This window comes from Sitophilus oryzae, unplaced genomic scaffold (assembly GCF_002938485.1).
Source record: "Sitophilus oryzae breed Bouriz unplaced genomic scaffold, Soryzae_2.0 scaffold_815_pilon_pilon, whole genome shotgun sequence".
Lineage (NCBI taxonomy): Eukaryota > Metazoa > Arthropoda > Insecta > Coleoptera > Curculionidae > Sitophilus > Sitophilus oryzae.
This window is the reverse complement of record NW_022147434.1, coordinates 5,383,420-5,402,645: the sequence shown is the minus strand read 5'-3', so window position 1 is coordinate 5,402,645 and position 19,226 is coordinate 5,383,420. Positions and strand designations below refer to the sequence as shown.

The window sequence follows — 19,226 nt, the reverse complement described above, 5'->3', positions numbered from 1 at the left end:
TGAACATTTGCCAATTCGTGTAGGAGGCACACTTGTCAATTGCAATATTGTCGAAACCTATGCTAAACGATGCGTTCAACGTTGGAGGCATTTTATAGGACCGAATTTATTGTTGACAGGCGCTAGTGAAAGTAACATTTACTAAAAGTTATCAATAAAAGTCATTCTGTTATAAAATATGATACATCAAAGTTAGAACATATAAAACTGGAACATCAAACATTGAATCATCTCCATATTTAAGCTAATACACTTATCTTAAAACTACAACAAGTCTTTAAGAAAACAGAAATGTTAAAATTAAAATATTTATGTAATAATTTTAATCTTAAAATTGTATCAAGCATCTAGTCGCTACCGGGTAACTGACTATCAATTAGAGTATTGCACCAATGAGTTTTGATTTTTTTGGTTTCAACCTATTTCTTGCGATTCTCTATTATTTTTACGTCAAATTTTCAATCATCTGATGTCATCTGATGATCGGATAGGCTATGATCGTAATTTTCGGATAGGAAATTACAGGCGGTTTCTATGAGATTAAAAAGCAAAGCAAATGTAAATGGTAGCATTCTCTAATAAACTCCAGTAAATACTAGCATTCACTACTAAAAGCTTGTTTGAAAATTAGTGTTTAACTCCTACAGGGTGTCTCATTTTGGTTGAAATAATTTCTTATCTCCGTTATCGGTGAAAATAGAAGGATGCGGTTTGAACAAACTTGTTCCACTTTTTTGTCAAACGGAACATGCTGTAAACAAAATTTTCATAGCCCTATTCGTTTCTGAGCTACATCGTTTTTTGAAAATTTTGCAATTTGAGACATACCCCCGATACCCCTCTGTATCGATAAACCTCTCTATATCTCTGTTATACAGAAAGGTATCGAGAAGGTGAAAAGGGTATCTTAAATTTCAAAAAGACCTTGTTGCTCAGAAACGAATAGGGCTATGAAAATGTTGTTTACAGCAACTTCCGTTTGGCAAAAAAGTGGGACAGCTCTGTGCAAATCGCATTCTCCTATCTTCAATAATAACCGGAGATATCGTATGTACTATACCATATTACGTTTTCAACAAAAAACGAGACATCCCGTACTGGCGTCTTGTTACTAAATCAGTGAATGTGAGCTTTTACTAGTAATTGTTAACATTCATGGATTTGTTGCATTTACTGTAACATACCTATATACAGGGTGGTTCGAAGACCAAAAAACTTGTTTAACGTAAAAAACGTTATAAATATACATATTTTTACTCAGTAGTTTTATACAGGCTCTGACGAAAAGTTATTACTCTTCAAACCAGTTAAAAATATGTAGGTGAGGCTCTCTGTAAGTGGGAGTCATATTGACATCAAAATCAAATTTCTCATATAAAAAAACTCCTAGACACCAATTTTCACTTAAATATCCACGATAGTTTAGAAATGATTTGGAAAAAATCGAAAGAAAAATGAAACTTCTACACCTGTATCTCCGAAACGAAGCATTTTAGGAGATACATTTATACGAACTTTTTTACTTATTTTTATCGGCCTAATATGCTGCCTAAGACTCCCGAATACAATTCAGACCGCCCTGCATAGAAAGTTGGTAGAATAAAAATAATAATCTATAAGAATCAAAATTTTCATTTTCCTTTTCATCTTTTCATTTGTAGATCTTTTTTGAAACTTATCAAAAATATGAAATAAAAATACATTAAAGCGGAAACATATACAAATAAAAGAAAAACTAAATATTTAAACTATTCAATTTTCCGGATTTTTTCAGAAATACTCTACTCTTTATGACACCAGGTCTGCCTTTTGTCCCTGCAATCGCAATCACAGTCAACATCTACCTTATATTGAAACTTTCAAAACTAACTCTAGTAAGATTTACTATATGGATGACATTGGGCTTTATCATGTACTTCTACTACGGAATCAAGAACAGCACGTTAGAAGAAAAACTGGATGTGGATGGAAATATAGAACTGACAGTTACGGACCATGAAAAGGCCAAATTTAATAGCACGTCACCGTACCGAGGCGACCAGAATATTTTGTAAGTATAACAAAAAAATTGGCGCCGGGAGGCACGTATAGCCGCCCATACTAAAATATGTTAATATCTCGAAAACTGCGACTTTGACTGATTTTGATGTTATTACAAATTTTGTTAAAATATTATTCCTAATCTTAATTTGAAAACCGCGTTTCGCTAGCTACTGTAATTTTGGAGTTACGATTTTTTTAAATTTTTAACCCCCTCCCATACCCCCTTACCAACCCCCCACCCCCACCAAAAAACTAATGGCCAGATTCTCGGGTGCCACAGTATTTTTGTGCCAAATTTGGTTAAAATCGGTTCAGCGGATTTTGAGTTATCGTGTTACAGACTGCAGACAAACAGACAGACAGACACCACGAAAATATTTTGTATTTAGGTCATTTATGACCCAAATAACTCATTTTGAGTGAAATAAAAAAACTTTTTTTTTGCCGATCCTAATAGCCTACCATACCTATTGGTATGATCGGCTAAAAATGTAAAAACGAATAATTTTACATCAATGTTTTAATTTTTGCGCATTTAGATTCTATACAGGGTGCTACAAATTCTAGGTACGAGCATTGGTATCTCGGAAACAGTAATAGATACGAAGATGGTTAAATTGGGGCAAAGTTGCCGCTTTGGGATGTTTACCGAGATTCCATCAAAAAAGTTTTAAAAACTTCAAGGATTGCTGAGTTTTTTGGTAAAAATGGATTTTTTTTGAAAATTAATTTTATTTTTTCCTGTTGTTAATTTTTAGAGAATCAAAAAACTAATTGCATATTCTCATGGCCACTTTATTAGGCCTATCTGTTAGTGTTTTTAGATTTTCAAACTAGCTGATGATTTGTGAGATACAGAGGCCAACTTATTTTTTTTAAATACAGACCTGCATTTTTTATTTCAGGTTTTGAAAGAACTCAATCTCCTGAATACAATGATATGTCACACTTTATACATTTTTTTGTTTTGAATACCGCAACAACAACAAAACTATTTCATTATTATTTAAAATAATTTCAAATCCGACTTTGGTTTTTAATTTTTTTAATCTGATTATATTCATCGCAACAATAACTAATTACTAATTAACATTGAATAAGGAAGATGGAGCCAGTTAGAAGATTCAAATAAATAATGTCCAGGTCAGCAATTTAAAGATTCTTTTACTTTTTTTATTGTGAATTTGGAAATCTCAGTGTGCGATCTAATAATATGCATAATAGTAATCGTATCTAGTTATTATAAATAATCAACTTCTACAAACTAGTTTCTAATGCTATACATGTTCGAAAGGGTTACCAACCTCCCGATATTACACAAATTTATTTTTCGTTCAATTTTATTTATAACTCTTTGAACTTTCTTCTTATACTTCCGAATGCATTTTCCAATACTCCTTATTGTAAAGGTTGAGATGTATTTGATTGTTTGTATTATATTTATACGTATTATTTATTTTATATAATTTTTTATTATTTTTTGCATTTGATTTGCCGTATTGAATGTTTTACTCCACGTCATTGTTAAGTTTGAAAGGTTATCAATATTGCAACGATGAATAGATTAAATATTATAATTAATAGATTGAATATTTTAAAAAAACAGAGCCGGACTTGAAATTAGTTTAAATAAATAACGTTCAAATGTCCGAAACAAAAAAAAATATTAAGTATGACATATGATTGTACTCAGGAGACCGAGTTCTTTCAAAACATAAAATAAAAAATGCAGGTCCGTATTTAAAAAAAATTAAGTTGGCCTCTGTATCTTACAAATTATCCGCTAATTTGAAAATCTAAAAATACTCTCCGATAAACCTAATATAGTGGCCACGAGAATGTGTAATTAGTTTTTTGATTTTCTAATAAAATAACGGCAGGAAAAAATAAAATTGATTTTCAAAAAAATTCGTTTTTTTCCAAAAAAACTCAGCAATCCTTGAAATTTTTAAAACTTTTTCGATGGCATCTTGATGAACATCCGAAAGTGCAACTTTGCTCCAATTTAACCATCTTCGTATCTATTACGGTTTCCGAGATATCAATGCTCGTACCTTGAGTTTGTGGCACCCTGTATAATAATACATAAAGTATAAAACTAGTAACACTATCTATATATCTTCATTACAGCCAAGACCAAGCTACATACGACTGGAATCCAAATACCAGTTGGGATCACACCCCTTCTTGGGCTCTACCACCACAACCGCAAAACAATCCTTGGGGCCAACCTCAGTATCAAGTAGAACAACAGTATAATGTGGAAACGAACAATACCAGGTACAAAAATATCTGAAAATCCAATAAGCAATAATAAATACGAGATATTTTTAAACATTTTTTTGATAGACAAGAAAAAAATATTGTAGACGTATAATTATAATTATTACAGACAATGTAAAAATCATTGATGACCATCGATTAGCGAAATTTGTGTCTGATGTTTAATCAACTTCCTAGGGGGCTACGCTGATGTTATTTATCTTCTTAAAACTATTTTTTATTTTTCTACAAGTCTCTTGTGGACCTACACACTTCTCCCATGATTTTCCGACATACTAAATTTTTATTTTACAAGGTGACGATTCTCTCATACGACGCGGAGGCTCCAAGGAGAACGACGCGACAGTTTGTATTGAAATGAAATTTTGTGAGCACATGTAGGTTAATTTAGAGCATTTTTTTAAAATATAGAGAGTTTTACAGGGTGTCCCCATAAAAAGTTACACATCAAAGTTGTGTTTATATTAATCGATTTTCGGATTCTAGGAGAAAAATAAAGGTGAGTTTCATTACACAATTATAAGGTTTTTGACATATTTAACATTTTCTTAAAATGAAGAACAATTTTTAAATTTCAATAAAAGTTACCTAAATACAAATTTACCCGGTATAGCCCAATACGTAGTTAAAATAAGGATTGAACTTTAAATCAAATAAAAATTTGGCCCAAAAAGTTATACAAGGTAAGATAAAATTAATACTAAAAACTACTCTTTTATTTTAGATGAAATATCCAGTATATTATTTGGATATTCAATGGGGGAATTCATGTCTCTTCAAAATACTATAAAGATTGCCTAACCCTCAAACAAAGATTTTCCTAAATATTTTCATTTTTATGATTTAGTATCAGTAGATCTTTATTATTTGATAAAATCTAGGTAGCTGTGATACGTATAACGTTACTTCAAGATAGCTGTGAAATTAGTTCAACTTTAACAACTAGTTATCATTGTGTATCAGACAAAATAAAAAAAATCTGCAGAAACTTGCCAAAAATGGAAACACATACATCAGAGGAAATTGATATGATTCTATTAGTTGGTGACTACAGTGTGCATCCGCCATTTAATAGACCTTAAATATTCCTAATTTATCTAGTCTTGACTTTTTTAATTGAGGTATGTTATAGACAGTGTTTACAAAACTCGACCAGCTATTGTCGACAACATTAGAGAAATTATTGTAATATATATAGGACGTTCCATTACAAAAAAACAAACTTTGATGCATAACTTTTTTTGGGGACACCCTGTAGAACTTTATATATTTTTATAAAATGCTTTCAATTAACGTTCATATGTTCTCAAAATTTCATTTCCATATAAACTCCTGTTCACATTGGAGACTCTGCGTCCTATGAGAGGCGCAATAATGACATACCCTGTATATCATTATAATTATTGTATAAGTATTTATTTAGTATTATTAAGAATTTCATATTTTTACATGAATCATTTTTATAAATAAATAAACAACGCTTTATTGTACAATAAGCCAAAATAGCTTCATCGACAAAACATTTACACAACAAACAAAAGCACAAAAAAATATACAAATAATAAAAAAATATCATACAATACAAATCAATTCAAAAAAATTTACGTCATTAAAATTACAAATAAAACATACATGGACATTGTAGAACACAGGCCTATCAATAAAATTATACAAAAGGAAAATTGTAAATGGATAAAATCATGTAAGAGTTATAAAATATTAAATACTAGACCTTTAACCAGTGTGTGAGATGATCAAATTTTAAAATTCAAAAATTGTTCATGATTAAATATCAAAAAAAAAAGTCGTTTACCAGTAAGTATGATTTCAGAGTTTTGCGAAATGCGGGAAAGAATGAAAGTGACTTGATATTAAAAGGCAGATGATTGTACAGGATGGGTCAAATTCGACGCTTTTAAATGGAAACACCCTTTTCTATAGCAGATAGACGAAAACTAATATCGGTGTTTGGAGCTCAATTTTCATCAAAATCATGATGGTGAAAACCGCATCTGTTACCGTTTAGGAGTACCCCGTAACTCAAAGTTCGTTTTTCAAAAATGTGCATTTTTAACAAATCGCTGTAACTTTTTTGCTATGGAAAACTTTGCATTTCTATGAAAACATTTCCAAAGCACCTTTTTACGTAGAATTTAATGGTATAAGTATATTTTTTTTAAAATTAATAATTTAAGTCAGTTAGTTATCAATAAAATTGATTTTTTATTTGGGACACCCTCTATATTTTTAATTAACCGAAAAGAATTTAAAATTACCTTTCCAAAAATATAGCACACTTGATATTTTGTTATATTCCCCTTCGAAATACAGAATTTTTAAAAGTTCTCCACTTTTAACTAGTAGGCTTTGGACCCCTTATTGATGATATGCCCTTAATGGAACTCGAAACGATATTTTTCCAGCAAGAAGAGGCACCTCCTCAGAACGCTAAAGTTATCAGCAAATTTTTGCAGCCATTTTCAAGAATAATTGAATAGCTAACCAAGATCCCAGCCGTTGGCCGTCGAGGCCACCTGACTTAGTGCCCATGGATCTAATCCTATAGATATATTTGCGGAAGAATAAAGGTTCCTTATTCTTCCGTATAATCTAGACAAGAATTAGAAATACTTACTTAGCAGTTATGAGAGGGAGTCTCTCACCCCCACTGAGTTAAGGAATTCCGCGAGAAATGTTCAGAAACGGCCCCGTCTGTCCATAACAGAAGATGGTCGATATAACAGAAGACGGTCGAACACCTGCAGCAAAATCTCATGTCTTGGTTTGGTATTTATTTTTATTGTTATCAGATATAGTTTAAATGTGTTGATGTTGGTTAAATATATTTTAAATTGTTATAAAATTCTGCATCTCTCATAGCAAATATTATTTTCGTTTTAATTGATGCTCACAGCTAGAATTTTTTTGCATCACAGCCGGTGCCATTCAAAGCCTACTTAATTAAAGCGGGCGAATTTTCGTATACTCTATATCTCGAAGAGGAATCGAGCATAATATCAAGTGTGTTATATTTTTGGAAAGGTAATTTTAAATTATTTTCAATAAATTACAGATATACAGGGTGTCTCATATAAAAAATCAAATTTTCTGTTGATAATTCTTAAATTATTAATTTTAAAAAAATTATACTTAAACCATTAAATTCTACGTAAAAAGGTGCTTTGGAAATGTTTTCATAAAAATACAAAATTTTCCATAGCAAAAAAGTTACAGCGATTTGTTAAAAATGCATATTTTTGAAAACACGTAATTCCGAAACAGTAACAGATATCGATATGCGGTTTTCACCATCATGTTTTTGACAAAAATTGAGCTCCAGACACCGATATTAGTTTTCGTCTATCTCCTATAGAAAGGGTGTTTCCATTTAAAAGCGTCGAATTTGACCCACCCTGTACATTTTCTTGGCATTGTACAGTATTTAGCCTTTAACTAGTTCTGAGCTCGGGGTTGGCAGACAAAGATCGTGCTATAATATTTTCATATCATCATATTTTCTTTCTATTTTCAGATCGGTCATTAACAAGAGTCAAAAGGTAACAAGCAATCTAAGAACTGGTACATCTTCTGGAAGTAAACCATTTGGTGATACCACGTCAGGTACGACTGGAAGTAGTTTGTTCGTAAGCGATCCCACAGCTTTTCCCACTTGGGATGACTAGTTTGTACAATGGAATAATGAGAATGAATACTAAAAGACGATTTTGTTGTTCTTGTTGAGTATTTTTACATTATAGATAGTTCAAATAATTGAATAATTGCTGAAACTGTTTGACGAAATAAAAAATAATGCTACATTCGTAAAAAATGGTTAGTAATACAGGACGTCCCTCTGGAAATTGATTCACCCTGTATAACAATAAGCCCATTTAGGAAAAATCTAAGAATTTTTAAATCACCTTCGTTATTTTTAAATAAAATCCATATACACTCAGCCTCAGTCAAATTTAAACTACTTTATTTTTGTTAATTTTAGCCCTATTTTCATGAATTTTTTAGCAAGCTGTATATAATTATATCAACTTTAATTTGTAAACTCAGTTTTTTTTTATAAACTTTAGTATTTGGCATATTATACAGGGATAATCGAGGGGTTGTTTTTTACCCTAACTTTGACACACCATGTGCAATAATTTCGTCTCTAAATTTTCCTGAAATGTAATTTTAGGGTCAGAACCATGTCTCCTGAGCATTTTATTTTTTGGATCATGTCTTGGTTAATTTTTAAGAGCGAAATGGACTTGAAACCAACAATTTGCAATTTTTTCAACTATAACTTATTTTTGAAGTTTTTTTTCAATAACAAGGCAGCTTTGGTGGTTATTGTGAACTATATACTACTATGAACAGTATGAACTGCCCATCATGTTCGACGTTTGGGAAATGCTTGGCAGGAAGGTTAAGGTACGCGCACACTGACCAGAGCCGCACTCGCCGCACGAATCGCAGTTGTATTCTTGTCGCGCACACTGAGCCGTACCGAACGCGCCACACGCGCCGCATTATTCGCTATTTTGTTTCTTTTTGCCTCTAAGGCTACGCTCACACGGACCACTTTCCAACGACAAAACGGTGTTTAAGCTGTCGCAGCTATCGACGACGTTACAACCACAACTGCGCGACAAAAATGTCGTCGAGAAGTCGCCCGTGTGAGTTGATGGACGACACCCCAACCACAACTAAATTTTTCATTCAGTCAACACACCTACCACACTCGTTTTCTCATTTTTCTCTTTTTTTTTCTTTATCTTCAAAATTGTTATAAAATTTGGTGCACAATGTCTCCCATGGCATGGATTTTTCAATTCTATTGCTGTATGTATCTTTTGTGTAGTCCCAAATGCAAAGAAGAAGGCGGATTTCCTCTATAAAGAGTTCCGTGTCGAAATCTTCATCCACTTTTTAAGAAGAAGCGTTCAATACGCAGGCAACAGAGGTAATGCAAAAGTAATGTAAAGGTATGACTGGAGTCGGCATCATATATAGATAAGATACTATAATATAATTTACTATAATAAAAGTCGGTCTGGCCATCATCTGGTCCAGTTGTGTTGTTGTTGTCGCGTCGCCGTCGTCGAAAAATACATCCGTGTGAGTTGGATTCACTACTGGCCGACGACAATTATGTGGACGGTATCGACCACGCACGGCGACAGTCGCCGAAACCGACTGCAGTTTGTCGCCCGTGTCAGCGCTTCACCGGATTTCCATTTAAATCCGTTACTCTCCAGAGGCGACCACATTTTTGTGTTTCAAAAGTCGCTGTAAAGTCATCCGTGTGAGTGTACCCTTAAGGTGCGTATTCACTATCCGAACGAATGTTCATTCGTTCGTTCGGTAGTAGTATGGACGGGACCGGATTTTAGAACCAAACGAAAACAGCTTAACCCATTCGTTTGCCAACGCCTTTGATGTACCAACTCGAAACGGATGGCCGAGCGAACGAACAAACGAACGACCGCATGCGTTCGGTCCACCGTCCAAATATACCGAATTCCATTCGTTCGCTCGCTCGTTCGTTCGTTCATTCGGAATAGGCACCTTAATACACCCGTATTTGCCAATCGAATTTCTCACCAGTCGCTTCCGGAGTTCTGTCTGCGATGATAAGCGTGTTTTTTTAAATTTTCTCGACAATGAATTACAACGAACAAGAAATAATTATAAGCTCCTTGCTAATAGAAGAAGAGGAAATCACGAGAAAGAATCGAAAGTTATAGGTTCACAATATTTGCAAATATCCACATTATTTCCATATTTAAGTGAGGATGAACCAAACATTTTTCAATATGAGCCATAAAAAATTTACGAACTTTCTTAGCAAATTGAATTTCTAATATCCTCTTCGGCTACCTACGTAGAGTGGAAGGAATTGCGTGTGACGTCAGCAGCACTAGCGGCATTTATCGAAAATCATTCTGACCCAACAATGCTGGCTGCATTTTCGTCGATGCGATTCGTGCGGCTCTGGCTAGTGTGCGCACCTTCATTGAAAGTAACACAAACAATATTTTTCTTCGGTCGATGCGGCGAGTGCGGCGCATCTGGCTCTGGTCAGTGTGCGCGTACCTTTAAAGGTCGCGAAGCGTTACCAGCTTCATTAAATGAACTTCGCTTGGTCCTTAAAGAAGAATGGGAAAACATAACGCAGTATGATATATGCAGCCTCAATGACAGTATGAACGAACGTACCAGCAATTATAGCAGCCAGGGGAAGAAATACAAAGTATTAGGGTATTTTTTACAATTTTTTTTCTGTTTTTATACTTCAGTATTACAGATGTTTTCCTGAATATTGTTAGTACTGTTATCGTTATTAATGTTTATTAAAACCAGGACTGTATCGTCAGTCTTTAACGTTTTTTTTAATTTAGTATAGAGTATCCGATACAACGTAATATGACGTTACGACAATAGTCACCAAAACCATCTCGTCTTTTTAAAAAATTACATCAAAAGTAATGATAACTAAAAAAATTGCAAATTGATCGTGATCAGTTCATTTCGCTCTTAAAAATTAACCAAAGCACGCATTGACATGATCCAAAAAACAAAATGTTCAGGAGACATGGTTCTAACCGTAAAATTATATTTTAGGAAAATTTACACACGAAATTATTGCACAGGATGTTTTAAAGTTAGAATAAGAAAACAACCCCTTGATTAACCCTGTATAATTTGCCAATTACTAAAGTTTACAAAAAACTGAGTTTATTTATTATATATTATTAAACTGAATTAAAGCTGATATAATTATGTACAGTTTGCTAGAAAATTCATGCAAATAGAGCTAAAAATAACAAAAACATAACACTTTAAATTTAACAAAAAAAAATTTCTCTGTTGCGTTTTTTTGCATTATTAAAATAATAATTTCCGTATAATTTAAAAACATTTTACTTAAAATGATATACAAAATAACGTCGGCATTATAAGGGACTTTATTTTTATTTATTGCCAAATTTTACTTCAACGATATAGTGAATTCGATTAAAACTTACAAGGAAATTTAACTTTCAAAGTAACAAATTGCTAAAAAATGGGCATATTAACCAAATTTTGAAAAACACTTTTGGAACAAATTTTGAAAAACTTTCATCTAGATGGCTGTACCAGTGAACAGTGTATGAAAGCATGTAGGGTTTCTAATTTAGTATAATCAGTTGAAATCTAGTTCCGGCAAAACTCTATAAATTTGGAATATTTTATCCCAATAGCATTCACCATTGTGTATTATTTGAAAATATTCTCAGAGGGACTCCCTTTATATATTAAATATATATAAAATAAATTATATGGTTGTGATAATATTGATATAGATGAAAAATATATTGTAAATGGAGAAGATATCATATTTTATTCGTAGCTGATAGAAAATATGTGTAAAGGCAATAGAGGTACGGTTTTTTTTTTCTCATTTATGGAGAATTATATCTACTAATTTCATTTCTGTAATGATATATTTTTTCTTTTTTCTACACTTATAAATATAAATTATATACTCAGAGAACTTATAACTTAATGCAATTACAATTTTTTATTAAATGTATTTTTTTAATGAAAAGATAATTTATTAAATTTAAAACACAAACATCGATATCGGCAATTATTCAAATTATAGAAGTTGAAATAAATAAAAAGAAAGAAGTATATTATAAAAACGTATATTTAAGAGTATTTTACCAAAGGTTAGTAATATATTCAGGACTAACTAGTGATTAAAAACCCTAAACTAAATAACTAGATAGGATATCTAATTTTAAACCTTAATGTTAAGTGAGAAATTTTTTGTAAAATAATCTTATTAATATTTATTGGTTTGAAGTCATGTGATTCTGTAAGATATATGAATGTAAGCTATATTTGTTTCTTATAGCAACATTTAATTAGTCTGTTAGTGGGCGTCCATTAAATACGTGAAGGAATCGACAATTATTACATAATTTTCGGCAATTATTACCTAATTTTTGGCAATTATTACCTAATTTTTTTCAGGGTAAAAATGTGAGATTTTTTTTTCAATTTAAAGTAAAACATGATTCTAGATTAAAATATGCCGAATGCTAACACAGTTCCTCTATAGGAACAGATTGCTACAAATTCGAGGTACGAGCATTGGTACCTCGGAAACCGTAATACATACGAAAATGGTTAAAATGTTCACCAAGATTCCATAAAAAGAATTTTAAAAATTTCAATGTTTGATGTGTTTTTTGGAAGAAACGGATTTTTTAGAAAATCAAAATACTAATTGCACATTCTCATAGCCACTTTATTAGGGCTATCTGATAGTATTTTTCGATTTTAAAATTAGCTGATAATTTGTGAGATACAGAGGCCAATTTAATTTTTTTTAAATACGGATCTGCACTTTTTATTTCAGGTTTTGAAAGAACTCGGTTTCCTGAATACAATGATATGCCACGCTTCATACTTTTTTTTGTTTGTTTTTTTTGTTAAGTTACTAACAACAACAAAATTATTTAATTATTATTTAAAATAATTTCAAGTCAGACTCTGTTTTTTTAAATTATTTAATCTGATTATATTCACCGCAACAATATTGATCAGCGCTAATTAGCATTGAATAAGAAAAATCGGGCCTATTGCAAGATTCAAATAAATAATATCCAGGTCAGCAAATTGAAGATATTATTTTTAACTTTTTTTATTATGAATTTGAACTCTCCGTGTACGATCTAATAATATGCATAATATTAATCCTAGTTATTATAAACAAATCAACTTCTACAAACTAGTTTCTAATGCTCTACATGTTTGAAAAGGTTACCATAATAGGACTGCTCATCCTCATAAGACGTACGTTCGCCTCTTCCCGCGCTTCAGCTGACAGTTGTGACGTCATTGTAGTCCTTGTCAAAGCCTTCGTGGCCTTGTCATGATAGTGTGTATTATTAGTTACCTATGGTAAACTTATAAAAATAACAGCTGAGAAATTTTGAGTTAATTATTTTGTCAATTTTAAATGTGAAAAAGGTGTCTTTATAGTTTTTAGAGCTATAGAGTGTATAAATACGTTCATTTTGTGTTGTGGATTGTGAGAAAGTGCATACTAAGTACCCACGATTTTGTTTATTAATTATTTTAAAGCAAAATATGAAAGTACTCTAAAAAGAATGCCTGCAAAAGGTGATGCTGGGAACTGCTGTTCTTAAAAATGCATTATCCGAGTATTTAATTCGATTTATACAGTTAATTTTCTATACTGCATACATATAAGGTGTTTAAATAAATAAACTAAATAATGAACGTTTTGCATTCGGTAACCAATAATGCACGTATGTGTATTATTGGTTGCCGGATAAGGACTAATAACCATGACAAGGGCGACAATGACGTCACAAAGCGAGTAGTTTTCGCATGCACCTGGCGGACACTTTTGGCTGATTGAGCAGTCCTATTAGGTTAACTGTTCTTGGGGTTATCACCATCCCTATTGCACAAATTTACTTTTCGTTCAATTTTATTTATAGCTCTATGAACAGATCTTCTTATACTTCCGAATACATTTTGTACTCTTTATTATAAATGTTGGGATATATTGATTTTAAGTAATGACCCACCCCCACCCCGCTTTTTTTTTTGTTGAGGAGGGAAAAAATCAATCTTGCATGAGACACCCAGAAAGGGTAGTGCCGGATTCCTACCGGTTAAAAAAACCTCTTCTGCCCTGCCACAGAACCGCATTGGATTCCTCTTTCGCATTTCTTCAATCCGGCCGCGGCCGTTGTCCTTAATCTTCTTCTATCAGACTTAGCATCATCTGGGACTCCCCCCCTTCTCTTTATTTTTAATAATATGTCTTATAATCATTGTAACTTTGTCCCAGGCATTTTCCCCGTCAACTAAGCTATTTGCTACATTTCCTATGTTGAACACTTTTTTTCTATCTTGCATCTAAGGCATTCAAATAAAGTATGTTCTGCATCATCTTCGACATGACAATATACAGGGTTGTTCACCACATACGACACGGAGTGTTGCAGCTAAACGATTAGATTTTTACAAATTGTAAGTTTTGGGTTCGTTGAAGGACTATTAGAGCTACAATTTAAAAATATGTTTACAAGATACAGAGTGTCCCAAATAAGTAAAAAATATCACCCTGAAGAACACCCTGTATATTATTACATTTTTAGTTTCTACGATTAAAATAAAGGTATATTTGATTAACGTTTATTACACTTAAACCTTGCCGTTTTTTAAATATTTTCAATTTTGTAAAATTGCAGTAAAAATTTTAAGGCTTCATTTCTCCGAGGGTATCAAAGTTTTTAATACTAAATATTTACTGAAGTTTATTTATTGATCAGTTATTGTGTTGCAATAATATAAATAATACTACCTGATACAGAGTGTCTACAAATTTATTTTAAATAATTTCTAGCTTTAAACGGCAATAACTTGTTTAATTTAAACGGAATGCCCTGTATATTTAGGAGAATCAGATGCACAATTTAATTGTCTATCGAATTGTGTTATACCACTTTTTACCTATCCCTTCAAGTTTTCATAGAAAATGCATTTTCTTATAACTTAGACATCATTTATCAATATACCCCTGGAATATTGACATATTTTAGATTGTTTTTAAAGCAACAATTGTACAAAATGTACAGGCTAGCAATATTATCGTTTTTAGCAAAACGGTAATATTACTAGCCCATTTGTCTGCAAATAGGAAACTATTTAAATCTTTATAAAAGATTATATAATTAGTTAAATATTCCACCATTATTTCCGCTCAAATACTAATTAATTACATTCTTAATTGTGTTAGTTAATAAATTATTCTTAATAAATGTGGATTTGAATCAGAAATCAATATAATAATAAGTTATGAAAATGAACGTCTCTGTTGTTATAAACATTTGTCAAAAAATGAAATATCATTTTTAAGGTGTTACTTTTTGCCACACTGTCTAATACACATACAAAATTCATTTTTTAGTGTTTGGAGCAAATATTATTAATCAACGCGAACAGTCAATTAATGTAGATTGAATACTGGAATCATATTAATTGGTCCTCTGTAACAAATATTTAAACAGGTTTTTTTTAATATTTTTTAATGAAATAATCAAACTATATCGACAATATTAGTGTCTGCACCCTTTAAAAATTTGGTACATCTTTAAAAATAATCTAAAATGTCAGTATTCCATGGGTATATTGATAAATTAGTTCTAAATTACAAGAAAATGCATTTTCTACTGAAACTTGAAGAGATAGGTAAAAAATGGTATAATACAATTTGATAGACAATTAAATTGTGCATCTGATTATCATAAAATATACTGGGTATTCCATTTAAATTAAACAAGTTATTGCCATTTAAAGCTAGTAATTATTTAAAATAAATTTTTAAACACTCTGTATAAGATAGTATAATTTTTATTATTGCAGCACAATAACTGATCAATAAATAAACTTCAGTAAATATTTAGCATTAAAAACTTTGATACTTTCGGAGAAATGAAGCCTTAACATTTTTACTGCAATTTTGCAAAATTGAAAATATTTTAAAAACGGTAAGGTTTAAGTGCAGTAAACCTTAATCAAATTTATCTTTATTTTAATCGTAGAATCTAAAAATGTAATAATATACAGGGTGTTCTATTTAAAAAATACAACTTTGATATGTTTTATTTATTTGGGACACTCTGTATCTTGTAAAAATATTTTTAAATTGTAGCTCTAATAGTCCTTCAACGAACCCAAAACTTACAATTTGTAAAAATCTAATCGTTTAGCTACAATACTCCGTGTTGTATGTGGTGAACAACCCTTTATACAATGAGGTGTGGTCTTTTTTTTTTCGAACAAAGAGATATTTACCAAAGCACCCATGACCCGACAACTCTTGCATTATATGTACTAGTCTACTTCTCCGTAGCCTCTAGTAATCCACTTTTCAATGTTCGGGATAAGTTTACGTGTCCATCTGCCATGTTTACCATTTTTCCATTTATTTTGCTACTCAGTAATCATTTTACTTCGGGCTTCTTGCCACAGTAAGTTGCATATCTTTCTTTTAGTAGAAGCTCTATTGAAGGAATTCAATCAGCTACAACGCAAGCACCTTCACCAGATATTGTTCTTTATGCACAGCAAACTCTGATGCATATTGTTCTCTGCACTCTTATAAGTTTTTGCAGTTGTTTTTTATTTTGCGTTATAGTATGCCATGCCGGTGCTGCATACAGTAATTGCGAATGTACCACACTTGTCAAAATACGCCTTTTGGAGTGTTTGGGACCCCTGATATGCGTTTTAACAACGTTTTGTCAATATGTACTCTGAACGTCAGTTTTGAGTCCAGCCATAACAACATACAGCAAGAACACCAAGAAAAGGTACACCAAGACAAAAATGCAGGTCAATATTTAAAAAAATTAAGGCCTCTGTATCTCACATATTATCAGCTAATTTGAAAATCTAAAAATACTATCAGATAGCCCTAATAAAGTGGCTATGAGAATGTGTAATTAGTATTTTGATTTTCTAAAAACTTTTTTAATTGCATGTTGGTGAACATCCCAAAACGCAACTTTGTCTCAATTTAACGTGTTCGTATCTATTACGCTTACCGAGATAACAATGTTCGTACCTCGAATTTGTAGCACCCTGTTTACTAAAATATATGATTAGATGTAAAGTTATTTAGTATTGATATATCGAATATGTGGTCCCTAGGGTTTCCAAACCGGGATCCCGGTATATGTTTATCCCCGAAATCCCGATATTAAATCCCGGGATCTGTAAAATCTCAAATAAAAATTAAATTCTCAATCGAAAATGATTAGTCTTAAGTCTTTCAAACATCATAATTTAATTATTCTAAGCAGAACGTCAATATTCTTCTTCTTTACGTGCCGTCTCTTTCGTGAAGGTTGGCGATCACATTGACAAAATATTCACGATTCTCGGCTTTCCTTATAAGTTCTTCAAAAGTTAGGTGTGTCCAATTTCTGATGTTCCTCAACCAATATAGTTTCCTCCTGCCGGGACCTCTTTTTCCTTCAATTTTACCCTTAACTATTAGTTGTAAGACGTGGGTATTTTACATTTCTCAATATATGCCGTAAATATGATGTTTTTCTTATTTTTATTATACATATTGAGCAATTCTATTTCTCTTAAAGTTATATTTCCGTGTTTGCCATATTTTATATTTTTGTAACAAGAATGGTATTTTTTACTTACTAAATTTGTATAAATGTTACTTTGTTTTGTCTATTTTAATAAAAGTCTTTTCTAATTTTCTTCTTGATATATGTAGTTGCATTATTATTATTATTAAGTATTTCTTATTTTAAATTTCTCATCCTGATGGTTAATCCCGAGATCCCGGGATTATAGGTTCTAATCCGGGGATTTCAAAACGTGATCCCGATCCCGAAAATTAGAAACCCGAGTGGTTTTCCCCCGATTCCATTATTGGTTCGAAAATCTTAGCGCGAAGACGAACTACTGAACTGTGCGCATGTAGCAACGGTTTAGAGTGGCTAAATCAGAGATGGGGGAAAAAATTCTCACAAACGCCACATGTAATTAATGGACACCCCCATATGAAAAAATATATAGAGGATGTTTATTATTAAGAAAGTTCTGATTAATTCTAAACTAAATAAGATATAATTAAATAAAATATCTTATAATCCGAAATTCTTTCAATCGTATATAAATTTTAGTATTATAATACCTACATAACTGTTACATTTGAAATTACTTTTATTCAGCTTTTTTATGTAAACTTTTTACGGCGTTTAGTACATGGTTAACTCTAATATTATACCCATTTGTTGTTGTTTTAAGCAATAATTCCATGCAAGAAATTGTTTAGCAATTAAAAGATTTATATACATTTACCTAATAATTATTTTAGAAATGTTTATTATGTGTTTTGAATTATACCATTAAAAATATAAACTATTCAAAGTATTATCAACGATTATATCTTTTAGAATCTGTTATATACCCAGATGTACATATATAATTTATCTATATAGATCACTTAGAAAGTAATAAGTCAGAAGAACCACTAAAATAGACTTTTATAATAATTATTGTAGATAACTTATTACGAGTATTTTGTTTTTTCTTATATTATTTTATCCATTTTAAAGATATCTCTGTTATACGGGGTGTTTCAAAAAACATGTGCCATCTCCCGTAAGGAGATTGCTCACATTAAAATACGATTTATTTTTATTTCAACATAGGTCCAATACTGCGTTGTTTCGTAGCTACAGGGAGTTAAAGTATATGTGTTATCACTGGAATATTTAAAAAAAACCTATACGTCACTGACATTTTTTTGTCGTTTGAATTACTATAGGCGCTTAGAAAAAATAATTGGAAATTATCATAAATCCAAAAAAAAAAGGAAACTTTAATCCTCTGTAGTTACGAAACAAAGCAGAATCGGACCTATGTGTTGCTATGAGAAATAAATCTTATTTTTACGTAATGAATTTCCTCACTATAGATGGCACATATTTTTTAAAACACCCTGTAGATACAGAATCCTTTTTGGAAACTAGTTGCAAATAATTATTTCAGGCATTATATCTCTTCCGTTTTTTTTAAATCAAATCACTGTATATACAGGATGAACAATTGTTCAGGTAAAGTTCCATATCTAAATTTATATTTGAGATTTTAACAACAATTTATACAGATTAAAAATTTACATTTTTTCGAAAAAAGTCCTAAAAATCTACAAAATAAAATAGTTATTTTTTGTAAACACTGGGAAAACGGGACACTCTATTTTAACAGTGTTGTAAAATGTCATTTAGATACTAAAAGTATCTTAAAAATTACACTTTTACGGATATTTGCAAACAAATAAA

At 31.4% G+C, this 19,226-nt stretch overlaps 1 protein-coding gene across 1 annotated transcript in view; it reads left to right on the top strand.

Moving 5' to 3' along the window:
- The window catches only part of LOC115889494 (probable cationic amino acid transporter), a 357,520-nt gene extending 349,411 nt beyond the window's left edge, over window positions 1-8,109 (top strand). The window contains exons 14-17 of the mRNA XM_030909498.1: window positions 1,775-2,050; window positions 4,174-4,323; window positions 7,859-7,875; window positions 7,948-8,109. Of these exons, the coding sequence (XP_030765358.1) occupies window positions 1,775-2,050; window positions 4,174-4,323; window positions 7,859-7,875; window positions 7,948-8,009 (505 nt within the window). The 3' untranslated portion in view covers window positions 8,010-8,109. The remainder of the gene's footprint in view (window positions 1-1,774; window positions 2,051-4,173; window positions 4,324-7,858; window positions 7,876-7,947) is intronic.
- Window positions 8,110-19,226: the final 11,117 nt, after the last annotated feature.